At 47.2% G+C, this 21,812-nt stretch overlaps 3 protein-coding genes across 3 annotated transcripts in view; all 3 read right to left on the bottom strand.

The window, feature by feature from the left end:
• LOC6588598 overlaps positions 1–19,655 on the bottom strand; it is a 70,063-nt gene extending 50,408 nt beyond the window's left edge. Inside the window, exons 1-3 of the mRNA XM_026987039.1 lie at positions 19,512–19,655; positions 18,241–18,824; positions 18,103–18,183 (exon numbers count right to left, since the gene is read on the bottom strand). Coding sequence (XP_026842840.1) covers positions 18,103–18,183; positions 18,241–18,824; positions 19,512–19,635 — 789 coding nt within the window. The 5' untranslated portion in view covers positions 19,636–19,655. The remainder of the gene's footprint in view (positions 1–18,102; positions 18,184–18,240; positions 18,825–19,511) is intronic.
• On the bottom strand, positions 9,601–10,950 carry LOC6588267 (testis-specific serine/threonine-protein kinase 1). Its single transcript, XM_002013808.2, has 2 exons — positions 10,826–10,950; positions 9,601–10,757 (listed from the first exon to the last, which is right to left on the bottom strand). Exon 2 carries the CDS (start codon positions 10,668–10,670, stop codon positions 9,762–9,764), a length of 909 nt encoding a protein of 302 aa, XP_002013844.1. The 5' UTR covers positions 10,671–10,757; positions 10,826–10,950; the 3' UTR covers positions 9,601–9,761.
• An 831-nt stretch (positions 19,656–20,486) lies between the features above and the next one.
• Positions 20,487–21,730, bottom strand: LOC6588453 (dentin sialophosphoprotein). The gene is made up of 2 exons (XM_002013805.2): positions 21,314–21,730; positions 20,487–21,257 (listed from the first exon to the last, which is right to left on the bottom strand). Exons 1-2 carry the CDS (start codon positions 21,611–21,613, stop codon positions 20,487–20,489), a joined length of 1,071 nt encoding a protein of 356 aa, XP_002013841.2. The 5' UTR covers positions 21,614–21,730.
• Between the last annotated feature and the right edge of the window lie 82 nt (positions 21,731–21,812).

Below are 21,812 nucleotides of genomic sequence, written 5' to 3'. Positions count from 1 at the left end.
TTACCTACTCGTTTCTCTATGAAGCTTTCACCCCGTAAAGCTTGCGCTCTTTTCTTATCTTCTTCTGATATCTCTGCTCTTGCGCTTGATCTGAGCTTTCGGCTGCTGCTGCAGCTGCTGTTTCAATGGAATGAGTGCTGCTCCGATCATAAACATTTTCCTTATTTGGTATTTTAAATATATTATTATCTCAATTAATTCAGACCAGTGCCAGTAGCCAATGCATCATGTGAAGGAGGTAAATTGAATCCAAATTTATTCAATACAAGGATGAAAATATCTCTAATCGGTATATTTGATCGATAAGTTTGTTAGAACACTTTCTATGCACATAAAAGAACGCGAGTCAAATAGTGAATGATTTTGATCTGAGGCCTTGCCCGAGAGGGCAGCGAAATCTAACGAAGAGAATGAGAGCGAAAGCTGTTGGTCGTTTCAGTTCTTGAAAGTCGATATTGCACACACACACACACACATTCAAAGAGCAGAAGCGTCACAGATCGGCGGTCTCTCTAGGAGCGAAAGAGAGAGTGAGCAGATGCCAGCACGACAAGCATGATCTTGCATTCGGCTCTGGGGTGGAAAAGGGCTTCTACCAGTGATATTTCAGTAATTAAAGTATTTACAAATAAAGTTCCATTTTAAATACAGAAACTGCAATCCTTTAATATTTTTCGTTTAATTTTTCCCCCCTACTGTATTTATCTGTACTTTTTTATGAGTGAAATTTCTGAAATAAATTATCTCAAACGAACTGCATTAATAAATTAATTATTCAATAATTGGTTCAATGTTTTCTAACCCCAATTTACGATTGAATGAAGTCCACATCTACCCACTATATCTACTATATACCATCATTTTCTACAAAAAATAACTTCCATTCATTTACATAAACAATTACCCAGATCAAGATATTTGTTAACATATGTAACAAAAGAGTGTAGTACACATTTAGCATTCAGCAAAGTGTCCAACTTTTTAAAGAGAAAATGTTCAACCAAAAAGGTAGTACAATCTGAATGGACACCACGTAATACATAAAGATTCAATCGTGGAGGAGATTTACATTAAGAGACGCTTAAAACTGGTTCAGACTCTTAAATTTAAGTTTAATCTGTGCGGTAGATCTTTATTTAGGCGGTGAAACATTCTAATTTAAGTTCATTTAGGCCACAGCATAATCCACCCACTAGTTTGGGTTTTTAGTACCAAAATCAATATAAAAACTTTAAATATATGTAAACGTTAAATGGAATAACAATAACGGAAACATTCGGCAACGAGGAAGCATTTTGGTAGGTCTTTTCTTTTGGCCAAACTGGCCGTGAAATGTATATGCAAATGCCATAATGAGATGCAACTGTCCGATCGAATGGAAGGCGGAATGAAAATGCAAAAGTATAACATTTTTCCAGCATTACCATACAATTAACGCTCGGATCGGCCAATGATAACAATTACCGGATAAAGCATTTCCATGGATCGCTGGCCAGCGAAATATTTTTCGAAAAGAGGGAGGCACCACCACCGGGCTTTGGGCCACATGCTGCGATCGTTCACTTTTTGGGGTCTGGGATCTGGGATCTGGACGATCGGCAGCTAATTCCTGCCCAGTTTCTGAGTTGACAACGTGCCAACAACGTGATTGGGACTTTGATGAACGCAGTTTGATTGCGGCCAAAAAGGAGCCACAGGAGGGGAGGGGACACTGGTGGGCCAGGCCGATGTTTATTTAATGGGAGGTTTGTCTGTCAGTTCAAATGCTTATAATGGGTGCCAGTGCCAGTGCCAGTGCCAGTGCCAGATTGCGACATTTGCCAACGAATCACCGCTCGGATTGGGAGGAGGAAAACCCATTCACTTTTCTGTCTGTCGCTGTCTCTGTCGCAATTGTCGTCGTCCGACGAGCGGAAAACGTGCAAAATAACAAAAAAAAAAGTCGCACATTTCAGTATGTATTATTTTATACAAATTTGTAATGGCAAACGCCACGCGCCTGTACAATCCCCTCAAAGCGGATGTTTGTTCTTCGATCTGCGACTTAGCTTTGATTTATGACTGCCAGAGTTCTCAGCGATTGGCTGGAATTCAGCTTAAAGGTCAGCATCCAGCTGAAACAATGGCCGAGAGAGGACCGCCTTTGGGGTGTGAACTGGTGTGAAATAAAATCAAGCCAAGAACCAATTCTAGATCGTTTCTGCAGTGCCTTTCACTGCCTTTAAACCGTTTGGATCAGTATCTGTATTTTATTACACGAAATTGAAGTGGGTCTGTTTATGGTCTGTTCTTTTCAATGAATGGACTACCTGAGGGCCCATACGATCATCACTTCTAACGGCAGGCGATCTTAGATATTGAGAAAATATATTCCCCAAGAACAACCGAACATCGGATGATTACTTGTTGCTATGTAATGAATTTTATACTAATAGATTTTTACAACTCTAAAGATACATCGTCTCTAGCGTTAACAAATATCTACAATACAAGAATTGCTTAACACTAAACCTGTACGACTAAAGACAATATGTGGCATGCCCGAACATAGATGGGAAGCGCACCTCTGAGCCCTGCAAACTCGGCAGAAAAAGGTGCAGCACAGTCATACCTCCCCTCACAGGACATTGGCTAATAGGTACCCAAGCAAACAGGCTGGGCGCTCCACATAATGGCTTTTTCCGTAGCTATAGAGACGCGTAACAGGAGGAGACGGTGAAACAACTATTCTGCTTCACATTTCACAAATGTCCACAATATGCACCAAAAAGATACCAAAGACGTGATATCCAACTATGTAGAAAAAGGAAGATTCAAAGCAGTACCAAAACGGGTCGAAACGGGCCTCCCAGGGAGCCTTGAAGCCGACTCTACCAAACTTAACCCAATATGAGTACACCCCTGCTGACAAGCTTTGCTGCCTTTTCCCCGAGATGTGTTCTTCAGAGCCCTACGCGGACTCCTCTGTGTTTGATCACCATCGGGCACGAGAATGCAAAAACAAAATACATGCATGAGAGAAGGCTGTGCTGTCCCGATAGCGAGAGAGCAGAGAGCGGATCACGAGAGCGCGAGAGTGGTCTTCACAGAGCTTCATCAAACGCCCGTGAGAGGACTCTCATTAGTCGATTGTCCATCGCCAAAGTTTTAGTCAAGCCATTAATTATCATTAAAAACCACTCCAGAACTATTTTTAAACTCTTACACTAAATACCAATAAAAATTCTATTAATTAATGTTCTTTCCTAATTAATCAATGATCGACTCAAGCCGACCGAGCTCCAAAATTCCAAAAGCTGGACTACCATTGATCTGAGATATCAAGTAAACAAAATCCACTAAAAGAACCGAGCATCGGATGATTACTTTTTCTTTACAGTCTTGTCTGTAATTATGTAATGGATCATTCCGATCCCAATTATACAACCAAATGGTTATTGTGCCTCTCTCATGTTTAAGATCGATTGAAAGGTCGTGTTGAAATTTTCATTTATCTGTCGGGTTTTTGGGTCTATGCCGTAGTTTGATGTTAGTTTCCAAACTAGCTCAAATAAATCAGACATTATTATACCAATAAGCACAGCAGTGGATCCGCATAGTGGCAGATATTACTCTAAGTGAAGCAGCTATACTATTGCTTATAATACTTATAGCCACTATACTTGAATGACTTGAACGAATTGCAGCTTTTTTCGAAGGCAAAGGTATCCCAAACCATTATTAAAGATCTTAAGGGGCATCCTAAAAGTATTTTGAAGAAATAAACAGAAAAAAGTGGAAGTAAAAAGGGGAATAAATGCAGAAAATGTCATACAGTCGAGCACCCATATATCGAATTTTAAGGGAAATTCGTTAACCTTAAAATTCGTAATATAGAATTCATTTCCCAGAATATGGCATTGCAGTCTTTTGGAAATAAATAAGGCATATAGAAAACTTCATTGGACGGATGTTTCGAGAATTTCGACAGTATTTGAATTTGATCGATTTAAACCCTGGAAATCTCTCCCAATCCTTCATAGTGGAGCAGGTTTTCGAGGATTAAGTGGTTTTTACCCGAAACTCAAAAAGCACACTTGTAATCTCTTTCTCCTTCTCTCTCACAAAGAAGCTTAGCTGTAAAGGCGGGTTTTAATGGTGGGTCTAAGCTTTATGGGACAACCTTTCGCTTATAGCCTTTCAACGGAACAATCAAAATGAAAATTTGTGGCTTCATCTGAACCAAATAGCATTAGCCCCTAACAAAATTTCAACACCCATCGGAGGTCACTTAATAAGTAGTTAAACTTTCATCAAAATTAGTGTGGAAATGAAGCATAAAATTCACTTAACGATACTGCTGGAGATCCCCGAAGATCGCTCTCCATCCCCACACACTCCTCGAGTTGGAGTAGCAATTTAGTTCGCACTTTAGTTGGCTAATATCTGGACCACCCGAAACATGGTCTATGTCTGTGTCTATGCTGTGCGATTGGTTTGGTTTATTGCATTTTACGGCCTCTATAATTTGTCCTATGGCCGGTGCCCGCTGACTCCCAAGTGAAGGCAAATCTCGACCGAAAAACCAAAGCCAGTAATTTGAGTTTGACTTCTTGGCCCCAAAGCCCGAATGGGGATAATGTCCGGGGCCTGTCTGATCGATGCAGAGAGTGTATGGTTTATATGGCGGCGACTTGTGCTCCATAAATGGCCAAAGGCGCCGAGTTTTTGTTCGGAGTCGCGCGTGGACAGAGCCAGGAGAGTGGGGACCTCAGGCACGGCACTCGGCAGCGAGTCGCTGATGAGATGATGGCCAAAACAACCAAACATGATAATGGAAATGGCAACCGATGACAAAATTAAAATTCATTCACGCTCAAGTAAATATTTACGCAATAAATTTGCATTTAATTGCATTCGAGAGAGAGCCACAAAACCCTGGGCAGGACCGGGCTGGAGCCCCCCGCTCAAATCAAATCAAATCAAATTAGAAAACAATCCACCAGCCCGGGTCCCCATCCTGCCGCATCCTGTTGCCTCCACAGACCAAAACAATTTGCTCGTCGCATCAAAATCTAATCAAATTATGCGCCGGAAATGTCAAAAAAGCGTGAAATGTATGGCTCCGGGGCGGCCCCCGCCCCGCCCCGGCCACCGGTGTGCGTGTATTAGCCCCAGACCTGGAGGATGATGCCCCATGTCTGGCGGCACCTGTGTGCTGCATGCCACATCCTCTCTCTCTCTCTCTATCTCCGACTGAAAATCGCATCAAAATTGCACAAAATAAGAAGCGCTCAACAAATCATTTGCAAATTTTATGCAAAATACATGCAAAAGTGTTTGGCAAATATGGCCTGATCGGTATCTGGTATCTGGTATCTGTTAGCCGGCAATTGTATCTGTATCTGTATCTGTCTCTCCCTGCCACGGCCCACGGGTGGCACGCACATTTTTGGAACGCTTCAGCGAATGCTGGCCCCAAATGAGCCAGAAATTCGAGTCGATGATGACGGCGGGAGCACCCGGCGGCGGCTAAAATGTTTTTATGCGGTTCGCTTAATGTGTTTTTGGCCATAAACCAACTGACAACTGGCAAACTGGTCCAGCGACAGGAATCCGGCACTCTCTGCTCCTGGCGATGCACCTCCCGGTCGGTTGCTCGTCTCCCCTCCTGCCATCAGAAATCATTCTCAAAACTTTTGTTTCGGCGTTTATTTGTTTTAGCGGCCGCCTAATTGCATTTTCAACATTCTGCACTCTCTGCCCCCTCTATCCCCCTGTTTATATTGTAATTGAAATCGCACTCGGGGTGCGGCGTCCTCCGAGTCGATGACAAGTTCATTTAGGCGAGGCACTTCCTCCTCCTCCTCCTCCTCCGCCCCCTAAAACCCTGAAGAAAATGCTCGCACATTTGCGTGAGAAAATATTGCATTGGGAAATGGTTAAAAAAAAATCTCAATTGCAGCCGCGGAAGTGGAGGGGGTAGCCCTGTCTCTGTCTCTAGTTTGCTGTTAGTTTTTTGTATCTTTTTTTTGTCATGGTAACCGCACTTTAATTATATTATTGGCAATTCAATTTGCTTTTGTGGCTACTTAGACTCGGATTTGGGGACAGCAAAGGCACTTCAAAGAAGCAGATGGCCGCCAGGACATTGGCTCCTATGAGAACTGTTGAACACTCTACTCCATGACTTATTTGTTTCCCATCTCATCGAAATAGACCTGGAATTTTCATTCACCATTCGCCTCGCGTAAAACGTATCGAAACTCCAGTAGAAAAACTAAAAACATTCTATCAAAATGTTGAACACAGCAAATCTCCTGTGTTTTGCTCGTGGTATATACCACAACGAGTTCCAGTGGACGCTGGGCAAGAGCTTTGCCTTCTTCTTTACGGGTGTGCTTTTGGCCAAGAAGCTGGTGGGCCTAGAACTGATGCCCGACGTGGGACCAGCATAGATGAACAGCAAAAGCAAGAATGTGTGGGCCATGCAGCAAATTTTAAAGTTAAAAGTTACGCATTTTAATAGCGAATAAAGCGACTAAAGAAAAAAAGAAATAGATTGATTTCGGGGCCCTCGTGGTGTTGCAGGATGGTTGGCTACGTGAGGGATAGACTTGGGACTTCCGGAATGATCATTTCCAAACTGATTGTCTTACAAGCCTCGTGTATTTCCACAAGGCGGCTCTCTTTTCGGGGCCTTTGCTTCTCTCTTGCATCAAACACGTCATCAAAGTGTTCTCAGTAGTGCTGACCGTAAAATAAGACCCGAACGGGAGTTAGCGGACCGCCTTGTATAATTTCGCAAGCAGCGTAAGGCACTTCCAGGAAGGCGCTCTCTTGTCAGGGCTCAGTAGTGCTGGAAGAGCCAGTCGGCCCCGCTCTTTCGAGAGTCTGATAGGCAGAAATGGATGGATAGACGATCCCCAGCTAGAGATGGCAGTCCTATGGTGCCTTGTAGCTTGGGAGAGCGATCATTCCCGAAATAGTAGTATATCGATTTGTATAAGAGGTTTTCACTTATGAAGGACCTATTTATATGGTCTCTACAGTTCAGAGAAACATCCCATTGGACAGAGATGCCTTTCTCTTTCTCCGCTTCAAAGAAAGATCCGACTGAAAGTGGAAAGGAAACTCTATAGATCTCCAAAGGCATTGCGGCTATTCCTTATTTTGTGCTTGCAAAAAGGGTATTATAATATGCGTAAGTGACAGATAAAATGTCCACCTTTTTGAAAGGATTTATCCAGGCCGGAACTATCTGCAACCAAAGGCCAAGAGGCAGCTCCAATAAGCTCTAGTCATGGCTGCAGCACTGCAACGCAGGCAGAAGAGGCATCATAAATCCGACACGCTGCCTCAAAATTAATTCCGTACGAGCCACTCGGGAAAGAGACGCCACTCGAAAACTGAAACTGGAACTGGCCGGAGCATCGGCAGCAGCATCCACAGATGGCAGATGAGCCATCACAAAACATTTTAGTGCCCGCAGGCATACGAGACCATGGACCAGGGTCCGTGCCACAGTCCGTGCCACAGACAACTTATATTAATTAATGCAAAATTGCATTACGGATATGCATACGCATACGCATACGGATGCGGATGCGGATACGGATACGGACAGCTGCACAGGTGCACAGGTGCACAGGTCTTCCCCGGGGAGTCCGGAGATTGGCAGCAGAAACCCATGAAAAAGAGTCGTAAAATGAAAACATATTGACAATAAAGAAAAGCTACAAAACAACAAACGTGAAGCAGAATTAGAAGCGGAGAGCTGTGGCGGCTGGCCATTTCGATAGATACAAAATAAAGGCAAAACTTTGGCAAAGGCAATGCTCCCCAGTGGGTGGACACTGTATCGCACATGTCACATGCAAAGTGCACCCCATCCAAGCTGCCACTTAAGCCACCCGCTCCATGTTCCATGCTCCATGCTCCATGCAATGCAAATTATCTGCCCCACAGCTCTGATTTGGCTTCGTACTTTCGGACACTTATTGTGTTGTCTCCACAGTCGTGGCCTGACTCTCAAAGTCTAGAGAGTTTGTTGCTGGTCGCCATGGCAGCCTCAGCCACAGTCTGCAGCTTGCAGCACATGCCACACATGCAACATAGGCATTTGGTTCAAAGAGACGGCTCCAAAACTAATATCAAATCAAATCAAATTATAACTCATATTCGCTCCATTTGAATTTCGGGTGGAAATATTTTCACAAGAAGCTAAGTATCCCACCTTTTGATACCACTTCTTGAGAACATTTTTGGGTTAGAGATTCAGCCGAATTTTTGGGAATTTATCTAGAATTATGCTTCAGAAGATACTTTGGCTTTTGGCAAAAAAAATCTAAGGCTGCAAGGGCACGAAAGGCCTCTTATCCAGATCGGGATACCACTGTCTCATGGTAGCGGCAAAAGCGCAACTCCGTGTCGGTGGATAGAAATATGTAATGGCATGTCGATACGATAGCTTTTCTTATCAGCCAGAGATGATTATATCGCGACGCGAAGAGCCAGAGCCAGCGGACTCTAGAGAGTAACACGAGTAAACTAAAAAGTTATTGCTGTGCCAACACTTAAGTCTGGTACTGTATATAAGAAGGAATGGGCCATTGAAAGAGCATCAGCAGAGACCAATAACAGCGTTAGAACCGTGTTGAAATTACACAAGGTGCTCCGCTCCCGCAACGCGCTCTCTTTTCGGGTCTTCGGCAAACTTCGTTATTCTCTCTCTCTCTCTCGCATTAAACATGGCGTCAAAGCGCTCTCAGTTGTACTGAGCGTAAAAAAAGACCCGAAAGAGAGTAAGCGGACCACCTAACAGACAGAACGGAACAGCACCAGAAGCAGCAGGAGAGAGTAGATAGCACAAAGAGCAGCTCCAGAAAGGGAGTAGATCGCAGAGAGAGTAGCCAAAAAAGAGCTGTTTAGAATCGATATACCGTAAGAGATAAATTGTATATTTTTATACAGTAGCCCCCACAACTGCGATTTCAACTATAATTAAATTATTTTCCCTAGGCTCCCTACAAGTCGTAAGATGTACCACAATTTGAAGGGTTGTAATGCATTGCAATTGCTTTTTTCAGTAATAGTATGGATTGTTTTCGCAAAGGGCTAAAAGAGCGGAAGTACTTCCATTCTTGTACTAAGAACTAAGGTTTACTCAACCATTCAATTATTTAATAAACAACTAAATCATTTGCTGCCGGATTGTCGGTGGTGCGCCCCTCTCCTTGGGCCCCTGCCTTGGCCGATGTTTCGATGGCGTCGTGCCTCACTAAGCACAGCCCCAACCCCCAGGGAGAAGAGTGTGGCACACAATGCACACGATAAACCACGACGACGACGACACGGAGAGAGGGAAAGATGCAAGAAAAATTTGCTTTGAAAATTTACCTAATGCTATTTTATAATAGGTTTCTTTTTCTCTCTCTCCTACGGTTGCGGGTTATGACAGCAACCCGCCAGAGTGCTGTGTGGTTAGGCTTCGTTGGCTCTGGCTCTGGCTCTGGGTCTGGGGTCTCTTAATTGTGGGGGGTTCGACGGGGCTGGCATCGATTGCACAATTTGGAATTTGGAAGGCTTTTCGTACGAGTAAAAGTCAAAGGCAGCCAGAGATTGGACTATTACTGGACTATTGTTTCATTAAGAGACATTACATTTTGGAGGAGGATATAGGGATGGATGGCCTGATCTGATAATCGGATAAATACCAAGGAATTTATCTATCTAATACACTATTGATCTGTGAAATCGACACGCACGCTCCAAGGCACCACCTAGGGGTCCGCTGTCTCGGGCTGATCGACGCTGCGCAGCCAGGCGCACTTGAGTATCTCGCGCAGGTTCCAGCGGGCGGCCGACTCCGGCTCCAGCAGCACGGATACGGTGGCCTTGGCCGGGGCCGTGATGCTGTCCTGCAGCTTGCGACGGAAGGCGAACTTGCGGTTGCGCTGATCCTCCAGCAGCTTGGTCAGGTTGCTGTCGTCGAAGGGCATCTTGGCGTTCATCATGATGAACAGGATGACCCCCAACGACCAGGCATCGGCCAGCTTCGGGTCGTAGGGCCGCCCGGAGACCACCTCGGGAGCGGCATAGGCAGCCGAGCCGCAGTACGTGTCCGACTTCATCTCGATGCCGCCGTCGTCGCGGCAGTAGCGGGCGAACCCAAAGTCGGCCAGCTTGATGTTGAGGCGCTTCGACAGCAGGATGTTCTCGCACTTGAGGTCCCGATGGGCGATGTCGATGTTGTGCAGGTACCGCAGGGCCTTGGCCATCTGCAGGAACCAGATCTTCGACTGCTTCTCCTCGATGGGGCCCATCTTCTTGATGTGCGACAGCAGGTCCCCGTTCTCGGCGAACCGCATGAAGATGAAGATCTTCGGCCCGCGCTGCAGGATGCTGTGGATCTGGATGATGTTCGGATGGTCGATCTTCGTCAGGATATCCAGCTCGCGCGGAAAGAACTTGTTCACAAAGTCCGTGGGCGCCCGGGCCTTGTCGATGATCTTGCAGGCCAGATTGACACCGTGCCCCGAGTCGTCCGAGTAGCCCGCTGTTATGACCGTGGCATAGGAGCCCTCGCCGATTTTGTGGCCCACATTGTAGCCGCGCTGGGCCAGGGCATCCACGTCCGAGGACCTCGTGCTCAGCTGGCGTCCGCTCACGCTGGTGTTGAACTTTGACATGATTCCTTCTTCTTCTTAGGGCGATACCGATTCTCGGGCGGGGCGGGGACTGGGCGTGCGTGTCTTTTGGTCTTTTTTTCCCCCCAACTATCGGAAAGGGTTTTTAGGGCTGTGCTGTAGAGTGCCATCGGCTGCACGACGTTGCATCGACTTACCTTAGCGTTGGTTGATTTCACAAATTTTTGTAATTTCAATGGATGTAATTAATTGAGCTGACGAAATATTCCTACTATACGAGTCCAGAAATTTTGACAAAATAACAAACGTACGAGGCGTGTGTAGGTGTTTGAGGCGAAACACAAAAAGAAAACAGAACAAAAAAGTCGCTCAAACAAAACGGTGTCAACAATGAATTTGGACAGATCCACCAACGATTACTGATTTACAAACCAAAACTAAACAATACTTTCTCCCCGCCGCCTGCCCGATGGGGGAGAGTGTTTCGAAACGAACGACAGTCCATCAGTAGGCCCTGAGATGCCTATTGTCCTGCGTACAGTATCTGGAAACGCTAAAGGGTGGCGTTTGAGCTTTTGTCCACTGATAAACTATCTTCTATCCCGAGTTTTTCGAATCTTTGCTGGAGGTTTTCTATGAGTTATCGATAGATAACATTGCTCTGTCCAAGAAAACCAAATTTCCAAAACCAGCGGATGACCTAAGGGCCCAACCATGGCCATGTCCTTATCTATGAATAACTCTATCTTGCAGGCTCTTCATTTCAGCAGTATTTGTTTTCTCTCCGTAGTTGGTTTTCATTCCATCGAAGTCAAAAATCTCCTACTTTAATCTTTTTGTCATTTTTTAGCACCTTTTGGACGCAAGAGGAACAGAAAGAGTCTCACTTCTTTCCTGTTTTTTGCGAGCAACCGACGGCATTGATTCATTCCGTAACCACCACGATATTATATATATATTTCATATCAATCCTCGTCCTAAACTGGAACATTTACACAGCTCTTTTTTATATACAAAACAAATAGAAAGCCATTTTGATCCTCATTTTATCTAACAGCTTTTGCTTATATGTAGCTTTTGCTTTTAGCTTTTGCTTTAAATGCTCTCGCAAATAATTCAGTATAATTCTCTCTCCGCAATTCCTTCTATTCTGCGCTCTATGGCTCTCTCTAAAAAACAACAGCACAATCGACCGAGACGGCTTCTCGATCTCGACCTAGTGAGGGTGGGAGAATAACAAACGGGACTCTATCTCTCTCTCGCTCTACTTTGCTGCGTAGTTTTTGTCTTTATGTTGACATTCTCTTCTTATCGTCGTATATTCAACCGAGACTGCAAGACAAAGATAGCATGAGACAAACCGTAAAATTGGTGGATTTTGTGCTCTGCTGCTACCAGCAAGCGAGAGCAGAAGCTTTCCCCCATAAGGTCTTTATGTCCAGCCGCACCGACTTAACGGATGGTGTCATACGAACATGAGCAAATACAGAACGAATATTTTGACAAATTTTTAATTATTGGTTGCCTTAACTTCTCTTCAAAAAATCCCCGATAATCCCCAAAAAACAATAAGGGAGAGCACTAATAGTCTACTCTTTTACCTTACAGCTGCCTGCCTTGTGCCGTTTAACCAAGCGGCGGGTCCAGCAGGTCCTGCAGGACCCATCCCAGACAATGGCAAGAGGCACAGTCGAGGCAACAGCAACAGCAGCGACCTTCTGGGCGACTCGCAGCTGAGCGCCTCGGAGCGCAGTCGTCGCCTGATACCCTACATGGCCTTCTATCTGCCGGCACCGGAGCTGCCCATCAATCAGCAGTATGCCGCCAAGCATTCGGCGTCCGCTGGCGGGGCACAGCTGCAGGCGCCCTCAGCTGGTCGTATACCCGTGCCGCTGGCCTACATGCCACAGCAGCAGCAGCAGCAGAAGCAGAAGCAGCAGCAGCAGCATCTGCATCAGCAGCAACACCAGCCACATCCCCACCATCACCACCATGCGGCGCACTATCAGTCGGGTGCAGGCGAAGTGTATCATGCCCTGGCCATAGGCAGCCATCAGCACCCGCACCCGCATCCACACCAGCATCAGCATCCGCATCCGCCACCTGGCCAGGGAAAGGAGCCGCCGCTGACGGATTCGGGCGCCACTTTTATAGCCTACAAGCCATTGAACCCGACGCACAAGGCAAGTAGACAAGGCAGTATTTGATTCCGTAGAGCATAAATAAGCAGAAATAATCATCAAATTCATAATTTATACACACACACACACACACACACACAGCACAAGACGGTGCAGCATTTTCCGCCGTTGCCAGCACAGAAGGAGCAACAGCAGCAGCAGCAGCAGCAGCAGCAGTATCTGCCACAGCAGCAGCCACAGTACGAGATAGTATCGTCTTCTGGTTTGGTGGCATCGTCGCAGCAGTACCATCACCATCGACAGCGTGGCAAACAATCAAAAATCAATTTAACACCGTTTACAGCGCAGAACACATTGCCGGGACAGTTTGTACCCATTATTTATACGCCAGTGGGCACCAGCAACAACAATGATCAGCAGCAGCAGCAGCAGCAGCATAATGGCAATACCATCAATTACAACAACAACAAGCCAGAAATTGTCTTCGAAGATGCAGCGCCGCATAAAAACTCCCATCAAACACAAATCGTTACGGATTATGCAGCAGTCGAGGCAGCTGGAGTTGCCTCACCAGAGCAGCAATCTTCCGAGGAGCAGCAGCAACAAGAGCCAGTGGAGGAGCAACGGCAGGCACAGCCAACACCAAGGTAAGATTTATTAGCCAAAGAGTCTTCCTCTCTGTGTGAAAGTCGAGGCGACCAAAATGTAAGTCGGAGCATGGCTTCCCCAGCATGGCTGTTTGGGGGCTCTGTTCTCACAGCCACGCCCTCAAGCGCCCACACACACTCAACTATCTCGTGATGTGATGCGCTTCGAGCCGCATGTAGAATACCAATTAAAAGTGTTGCCATTTTCGGTGGGGAGCTGCACTCCACCGAGTGCAACGCACCACAGATACCCTAACACGTTGGGTGCAGACGACATCTCGGACAGCATCAGCCACCCGGCAGCAACATCATTATTGCGGCCGCAACAGACGCCAGAGACGTTGCATGTGCAATGCCCTTGGGCAGAAAAATCAATTGCATTAAATGCAATGACTCAATCCACAAGCAGCCTCCGTCTCCGTGTCTCCATTCCCCCTCCATCGCACATCTTCGTGTGAGAATCGACGAAAATGTCGCAAGATCGGGGGCCCCAATTGCAGTTCGATGTACCACATGTGGCGGTTGCCATGGGCAACAGGGGGCTGGGGAGGCCTTATGTTCTTGTAGTAATTGTCAAATGGCAAATTCATGTCATAAGTAGCCGCCGGGCGCGGCTCAAAAATCTGTCGGCCACAAAACGTACGAACGGGCAGAGGTAGGGGGGAGGGGGGGGGCTTGGTACCGTTCTTACAATCACCCAACCAACAACCACAATGACATCACTCAAACCCAACCATAACGCTTTGCATGAACCACCCACAGCATTGGCTACAGTGTCTACAGCGAGCCAGCATCCGCATCCGCATCCGCATCCGCATCCAACGCTGACGCCTCTGGCGGCGACACTGGGCCAGGGCCAGGGACAGGGACAGGCCAACGTTCAGCCTCGAAAACCGCACTGATAATCCATCAAAAATCGCCGCCATTCGGGCATGTCAGCAAGTACGAGAGTTACTTCAACATGGCCCCCCCACCGCCCCACTCGACCGGTGGCGGTAGCCATCATCCGAACCCCAATCAGAATCATCCGAATCATCAGCATCACCATCAGAGCCAGAGTCAGAGTCCGGGGCACATGACGCCCCAGGAGAAGTATGTGCTTTACTTACAACAACGCATGAAACACCAGAAACTGCAGCAGCAACACTACGACTTCCATCATCCGGCTCGGCCAGCGCAAAGCAATACATTAGCTGGGAAACCACACCCACCACCACCAGCACAGCAGCAACAGCAACACACGCCTCATCTGCATCCCAATCAGCCATCCCACACCCAGACACAGACACAGACCCAGTCCCAGAGCCAGGGCCACCATCCACACAAGTACGACGCGCTGTATGTGCGTCCGGATGCGGCCGCTGGTCAACAGGTGCTGCACATTCCACTGCACGCCCTCTTGGCCCATGTAAACGAGCAGTCGCTGTCGGAGTCCCAATCCCAGCCCCAGCCACAGCCACAGCCACCGCGGCACGAATTCGTTAAGGAAGCGCCGCTCGGGTAAGTAGGGAGGCAAAGGAATGTCTACATATTATTGTGCGCCTTCTCCAAGGTGGAAATGGCCAAGTCCAGAGTGGAAAGGGCAGATGTTAGTGTAATAATTTCGAGTTTTAGATCAAAAGTCAATTAGGGTTTGGTACTCGTACGATCTGATGTTTTCTTCTTCAAGGAATTTGTAAATACAGTCGAACTTCTTTATTACGGACTTCCATACAACGATGATTTCTATCTAACAGCAAGGCTATATTCTGGAAAAATTAATTATATATTATGAATTTGAGAGGAAGTTCGACTGTATTATTGTAATTCCTTAGAGAGGGAAAGTTTTCCGTGTTTTGTTGTGCTTGGAACAACTAAATATTATATGCGTGCCTTTATCGATACTATCGGATAGCATTTGCCTATAAAATGATGAACAAGAAAAGTCTTGACTTTTTTAGCATCAATGGCTCTTAGTAAAGGCTAAAAATTGCATAGAATTGTATTTACTTTTTACTTAAAACCATTTGATGATGGTGACGCAAATACTTAACTATAGCAGAAAATCGTTTGGATTCGCGGCACACGTTATACAAAACGCTAAACATTTTTAGAGATTTTTTAAAGAGCCAGAATTCGGTATAAAAATTTGAATTTTAAATTAAAAGTAAATAAATCTTTATATGAAATAAAATGTCGTAGAAAAAGCCACAGGTTGCATTAGCTTGATCTGTGTATGGCCTCAAAAGGCCTATAGCATTATAGAGCTATATAGAATTCAAAGTTTTTGAAAACCAGGTGTTCGAATAGCCGCAGTAGTAAGTTCTATTAGGATGTGTTACCTTTTATGAATAGAGGGTCCATAAAAATGCTATAATAATGATCGGATCGCAATCGAATAGATTTAGATTATCATTCTTTATGATTTATGACTCCTCGTTTCGCTTAACACACAATATCCCGCCCCAAGTTCAACACAACCGCTGATCGAAATCCATAAATGACATGTCATACCTCAGACCCAATTCATTCTGCTAACCTCTAACTGAAAGCCTCCTTTGCGATCCATGAAATGGTTTGATTCAAATCGATTGCCTACAAATCATAAAACGAATCGATTGTCCTTAGCTCCCCAGCACCGCCACAATTCATAGACTACCTGATAGACGGACCCAGACAGTCTTTGGAGGAGGAGCAGCAACAGCAGCAGCATCCACACGAGCCGTCCCAGGTAGGGCCGCCTCATCTGCAGCATGCCTACATCCTGGTGACCACAATGGCGCCGCATACGGAACACCAACCGGCTGGACCGAGCCTCCACCTCCATCCCGATATATCCACGCCTCGGCCGGCGGTGCTCTACAAGCAGCAGCCAACGCTGCGGCTGCAGCCGGTGCACACCTACAAGGCCACCCGGCGACCCATCTACGTGACCACGCCCTCGCCCACGCCCAGTCATACGGTTGAGATCACGCCCAAGTACGTCTATGTGTCCAGCAAAGCCCCCAAGTCGGCGGCACCGCCTCCGCCCAGTGAAGGGGCCAGCAGAGAGCCTTCCACTGTGACGCCCATCAAGCTGAAGCCCGTCTACCAGTACGCCCACGAGCGTCCTCCACTGACGCCAGCCGTTCAGGGACACCCCGCCGTCTATGACGACCAGCTGCCGGACATACGCACCTCCTCGCTGGCTGAGATCCTGCACAAGCTGCAGGCCAGCAACCACCTGCCGCAGACCCTGACGCCGGACAACATTGACAACTCGATCAAGACGCTGATTCGCATTCTCCAGAACCTCAAGCAGACCCAGACCATTGCCCACAATCCGCCGCAGCATCACGAGACGAAGCAGAGCAGCTCCTCCCACGACGACTACGACTACAACACGGACAGCGGAGAGGATCACGCCCCAGCCACAGGCTCCGATAAGGGACCAAGTGAGTGCTTGCCACAGAATTCTCATTACAGACTTGATCAAAGATGATCTTCCTTTCAGACAAACATCCAGGCCCGAGCACTGGGCGGGCTGGCATCGATTATCCCAACTATTCGGTGATACCGCAGACCAGCTTCGAGTGCACCAAGCAACGCTACAAGGGGTTCTTCGGCGATCCAGAGACCAATTGCCAGGTGTGGCACTACTGCGATCTCAACGGGGGCAAGGCCTCCTTCCTGTGTCCCAATGGAACCATCTTCAGTCAGGTGGGATCTGGCTAGCTGTAGAAATCGGCAATACATTCCTTACGCTTCTGCTATTCCTCCACAGATTGCCCTCACCTGCGACTGGTGGTTCAATGTGAAATGCTCGACAACGGCGCAGCTGTATGTGCTGAACGAGCGCCTCTACAAGTACATACTGCCCTTCAATCCGAAGTTCCCAGAGGACTACAACGGACCCATTGTGGACAAGTGAGAGATGGTTGTGTTTTTAAGCTTAAAATAGATTAATATCCGATTCCTTGCAGATATCTGGCCATGAAGTTCCAGGAAATGGAGGATAAGATGCGGCAGGAGAAGCAGCGCAAGACCAACCAGCAGGCAGAGAAGCCCGTGGAGGCCCCGTCCACCCCGGCGATGCCGAAGAACCACAAGCCATCGCCCAAGCATGGCAGCGGCATCAATGCCCAGGTGTACGAGCAGAGCTCCGAGAGGAATCTGCTGATCGATGACGAGATCGATGATATCTCGGAGCGCGGCTCCTACGACACCTTCGACCAGACGCCCACCACTGTGATGGCCACCACCAGCACTCAGGACACGCAGCAATCGTTTGTGCTCAGGCCCATAGTCGTGTCTTCCACGCCGCAACCAGAGGCTGACGCTGACGCTGACTTTGACGTGGAGCCGACGGCCCTGCAGAGCAGCGAGGAGCAGGAACAGGAGGACAAGCTGCAGAGTCTGCGCGACACCAAGGCGGCGGAGCAGAAGCAGGAGACCACCAGAGTAAGCGTCGAGAAGCTGGAGGTGATTGAGATCAAAACAGATGGCGACACGGGCCAGCTGATGCCCATCAAGGAGCCCAGTGCCTGATTATGAGAGGACCCCCGTTGAGAGCGGAGCAAAAGCTTGCCATATTCGTAATGAGAATCGTATGCCTTAAATTATTCTTAGCAAGCAAGTACCTACTGTAAATAGCTAGCCGTAAACGAATCGTATATGCAGACAGACCTATAGCGATAGTGAAATAAAATCTGACTAGTGTGTACTCACCGCCTGGCCGTTGTGGATGTTGCGCAGCGCAGATTCCAGGGAGCGCTTGCAGGCCGGTATCTCGGATACAGAGCGGAGATTCTGCAAGGGAACAACAGAGCGATTAGCAGCGGATTAACAGGAGGGGAATGTGCTCACTATTTCCGACAGCTGCTGGACCTTGTGTCCCGCGTGAATACTGCCCGCGCACTCTCCGCAGATGGTTATCTTGCAAGCTCGGCAGTAGGTGTTGTATTGCGTGAGGTGGACTTTGCACTTCATCTGGAAGGGCATGAGGAAGACGTCACTGCCCACAAACATGCGCCTATGTGGATTATAGGGCTCTTTCACGGACTTGAAGGCGTGCGCCTTCAGCACGCGACTGTTTTTGTGCACTGCCTCGTAGCAGCCCTTGCAGTACAAGGCGTTGCACTGCTTGCAGTGGCGCGTGGCCACGCTGCTGATGCACTCGCAGCACTTCGACTTGACGCACACTTCGAAGCTTTGCGTCACCTGTTGCTGATGACTCGCCGATGAACGGGGCATGTTTTCCAAGTCAGCCAGCTCCCCCATCACATGGTAGTCCAGTTGGTACGGCAAGCCGGAGCTGGCCTTCAAATCCTGTACGTTAATGGTCGGCGGCGCCGGCTCCGAGCAAACGGCGCAATGCAGTTTTTCGCCGTTCTTAAGGCAGTTCTCGCACAGGTTATGGCCGCAGGGCAGCAGGAAGGGACGGTGGTTCTCTGCCAAAGATAAGCGAAAAATGTTTAGAAGATCGCCACAAAGAGAAACGACGCATATGTGTGTAACGGTAAATGTGCTGCCGGCTCAGCATTTTTTCCGCTAAGATGTATTTTTTGCTTTTTGAGATGCTATGCGTTTCAAGGGAAAATATTGAATTTATTAATTAGGCAATTCTATATTTTCATTTCACGGGAACGGGACTTGAATTTTTTTCCCACTCAGAAAGAAAATATCGCGAATTATTTGTGGGTTTTTTCTACATATGTACATACATATGTAGCTAGACTGGAACGAAACATGCATATACACATATATTGATGCCGAGCACGAAGTTCTTCGGCAACATTCCACGCAACTGTTAAATGCGCTTCCCCTTTCCACTGGAAATATTAGAGCGTGTGTACATATGTATATACATATACATATATATATCAACAGCTATATGTTCATGTTTGTGTATGGATGTGTGTATTAAATGCTTTTTAAGAAAGCAACTTTGTACGCAGCGGTTTTTATGTTGGCTTTTTCCTGGCTAGACTTTTATCACTCGGCAAACAGACGCTACACATACATGCTCATGGGCGCCAGGCACCCACACGCACCCAGGCACACAAAAAAATACTTTTCAATAGCTTCCCAACTAACACGAAAACTAATCAAATAGTTAATTCAGAGAAAACACTTACCGTATCCCTTAGCACTTTTGAGGGCATAGTCGCTGTGGCATTTTGGGCAGCGCAGCAATTTCTTCAGCAGGCCCGCCACAAATTGGCGATCAAAATGCTGCATGCCGATCTCGCCGGCAAACATCTTGCCAACAAAACACTAAACGTTTACTTGAGGCTTAATATTTCACTTAATAAATACTTTTTTATTGAAAGTTTGCACCAAATTCGCGACAATTTCAGGCGTAATAGCAAAACGACGCCGAAGTAGAGTGCGAGATAGAAATATGCGAAATAACCGCACTTTTAGGGTTGCTAATAAACATAGATCAAAATATCGATATATATTTTTTGTTGAAAGTGATATTTCTTTGGCGATATATGGATATTTGTTTGGGAAGACCATTGATACTCTCAGAAATTCCCACCTTGCGCCGCACAGGGCTGCAATATTCGAGGTGGTGTTTTGTGAAGTTCTAAAATATCGACTGCATGTTTATATGCAAGTTCCTACATTTCTATGTATTCGATCAATATTCATAAGTTGATCAATAGTTTTATTAGTAACTTCTTAAATTATTGCGCACTGTTTAAACCTTTTGCGCCAGCCAGCGTTGCCATCCATCAATTTTTTGCTCAGATTTGCTAATAGCATTTTTCCACTGCTCCGCATTTGCTATCGATATCGGACTAGAGGCAGAATAGACAGCTTTTGCGATACTTGTTATACAAATTATATACGTGTCAACCCTTTGTCTATTGTTTAGGCGCCAAAATTTAATTTTAGATATTTATTAGTGGTGATCTTTGCGATGATAAACTATACAAATCACAAGATATTTAAAAATTCCAAGGGAATTTTAGTTAGTTGCATACACACAATGCAGCGATGATCCTCCGCCCACCCATTAGTGTGCTCTACCATATCATATTTGCCTGTATAATTATTCAACATGAAATTTCTCACATACAAAATGACAACGAATGTAACTCAGTCTAATAAAATCGGCGGTCCGAGTCGGCCTGGTCATTGGGGTTAGAGTCGGCCTGGTCATTGAGGTTAGAGTGATCCTGGTCATTGAGGTTAGAGTGGTCCTGGTCATTGAGGTTAGAGTCGGCCTGGTCAATGCGGCTGGAGTCGTCCTGGTCACTGCGGTTGGAGCTGTCCAGGTCACTGCGGTTGGAGCTGTCCAGGTCACTGCGGTAAGAGTGGTGACTGGGGTTAGAGTCGGCCTGGTCATTGAGGTTAGAGTGATCCTGGTCATTGAGGTTAGAGTGGTCCTGGTCATTGAGGTTAGAGTCGGCCTGGTCAATGCGGCTGGAGTCGTCCTGGTCACTGCGGTTGGAGCTGTCCAGGTCACTGCGGTTGGAGCTGTCCAGGTCACTGCGGTAAGAGTGGTGACTGGGGTTAGAGTCGGCCTGGCCACTGGGGTTAGAGTCGGCCTGGCCACTGGGGTTAGAGCCGACCTGGCCACTGGGGTTTGAGTCGTCCTGGTCACTGCGGCCGGACTCTTCCTCGTCACTACTGTCGGAGTCGTCCTGGTCACTGCTGTTGGAGTCGTCCTGCAAGCGGTGCCTCGATCCGTCCTGGCTGCGGTGGCTGGGCCCGGTCAGGCTGCGACGGAGGGACCCCGCCTCGCTGCGGCGGAAGGGCCCGTAGACGTGGACTAGGGGGTGGTTGACCGGTGCCAGGTGCCCGTGGGTCACTCTTGTAAAGGTCAACTCTTGGAATTTCAGCTGGAAGCGACACAAGGGACACGAGTAGGACTGCAGGTGGAAGATCGGATACTATTACTATTCCCGTATCGCACATGCGTGGTTACCTCCTTCAGCCATCGGATGAGACACTGATCGTGGAACTCGTGCTTGCACGGCATGCTCTTCAATATCTCACCAGCCTGGAGGGACTCCATGCACACGGAGCACTTCGGGTCGACGCCCACCAGCTCCGATTCCCGAACCTTGCGAAATGGTAGAGAAGCAATGACGTCCTGGGTGGCCCTCGGTATGCCTATCTCGATGTCCACATTCATGACGGCCCGCAACAGCAGGCGGTGGTACTGCCTGTTGAATCTCTCATTCGCGGTTACGCCGGGGAAATGATCGTCATTGAAGTCAGACATGACTGCACGTGTTTTTGTTTTGGTATGTGTTTAATGCTTTAGAAAACGAATGTAAATGATTTCCCGGATCCCTGTCGACCTGCCAAAATAGTGTGACGCCTCAACGGAAAGTGCCACAGCTGCTTTGTGTTTTAGTATATACGAGTGCTATACGAGTACTGTATCAACTTCCGGTTTTGGAAAAGGCAACACAATCCAT

The sequence above is a fragment of the Drosophila persimilis genome, unplaced genomic scaffold (genome assembly GCF_003286085.1).
Source record: "Drosophila persimilis strain 14011-0111.01,24,50 unplaced genomic scaffold, DperRS2 tig00000000-arrow-pilon, whole genome shotgun sequence".
In the NCBI taxonomy this organism is placed as follows: Eukaryota; Metazoa; Arthropoda; class Insecta; order Diptera; family Drosophilidae; genus Drosophila; species Drosophila persimilis.
Note: the sequence above shows the minus strand (reverse complement) of the source record. Positions and strands in the feature narration are given on the sequence as shown.

What these genes read in the sequence shown, in the direction of transcription:
- LOC6588267 (XM_002013808.2), bottom strand. Translation starts at nt 10,670, where the DNA reads ATGTCAAAGTTCAACACCAGCGTGAGCGGACGCCAGCTGAGCACGAGG.
- LOC6588453 (XM_002013805.2), bottom strand. Translation starts at nt 21,613, where the DNA reads ATGTCTGACTTCAATGACGATCATTTCCCCGGCGTAACCGCGAATGAG. An exon ending in TCATCCGATGGCTGAAGGAG is followed by an intron (nt 21,258 to 21,313) that starts GTAACCACGCAT and finishes TTCCACCTGCAG; the next exon opens with TCCTACTCGTGTCCCTTGTG.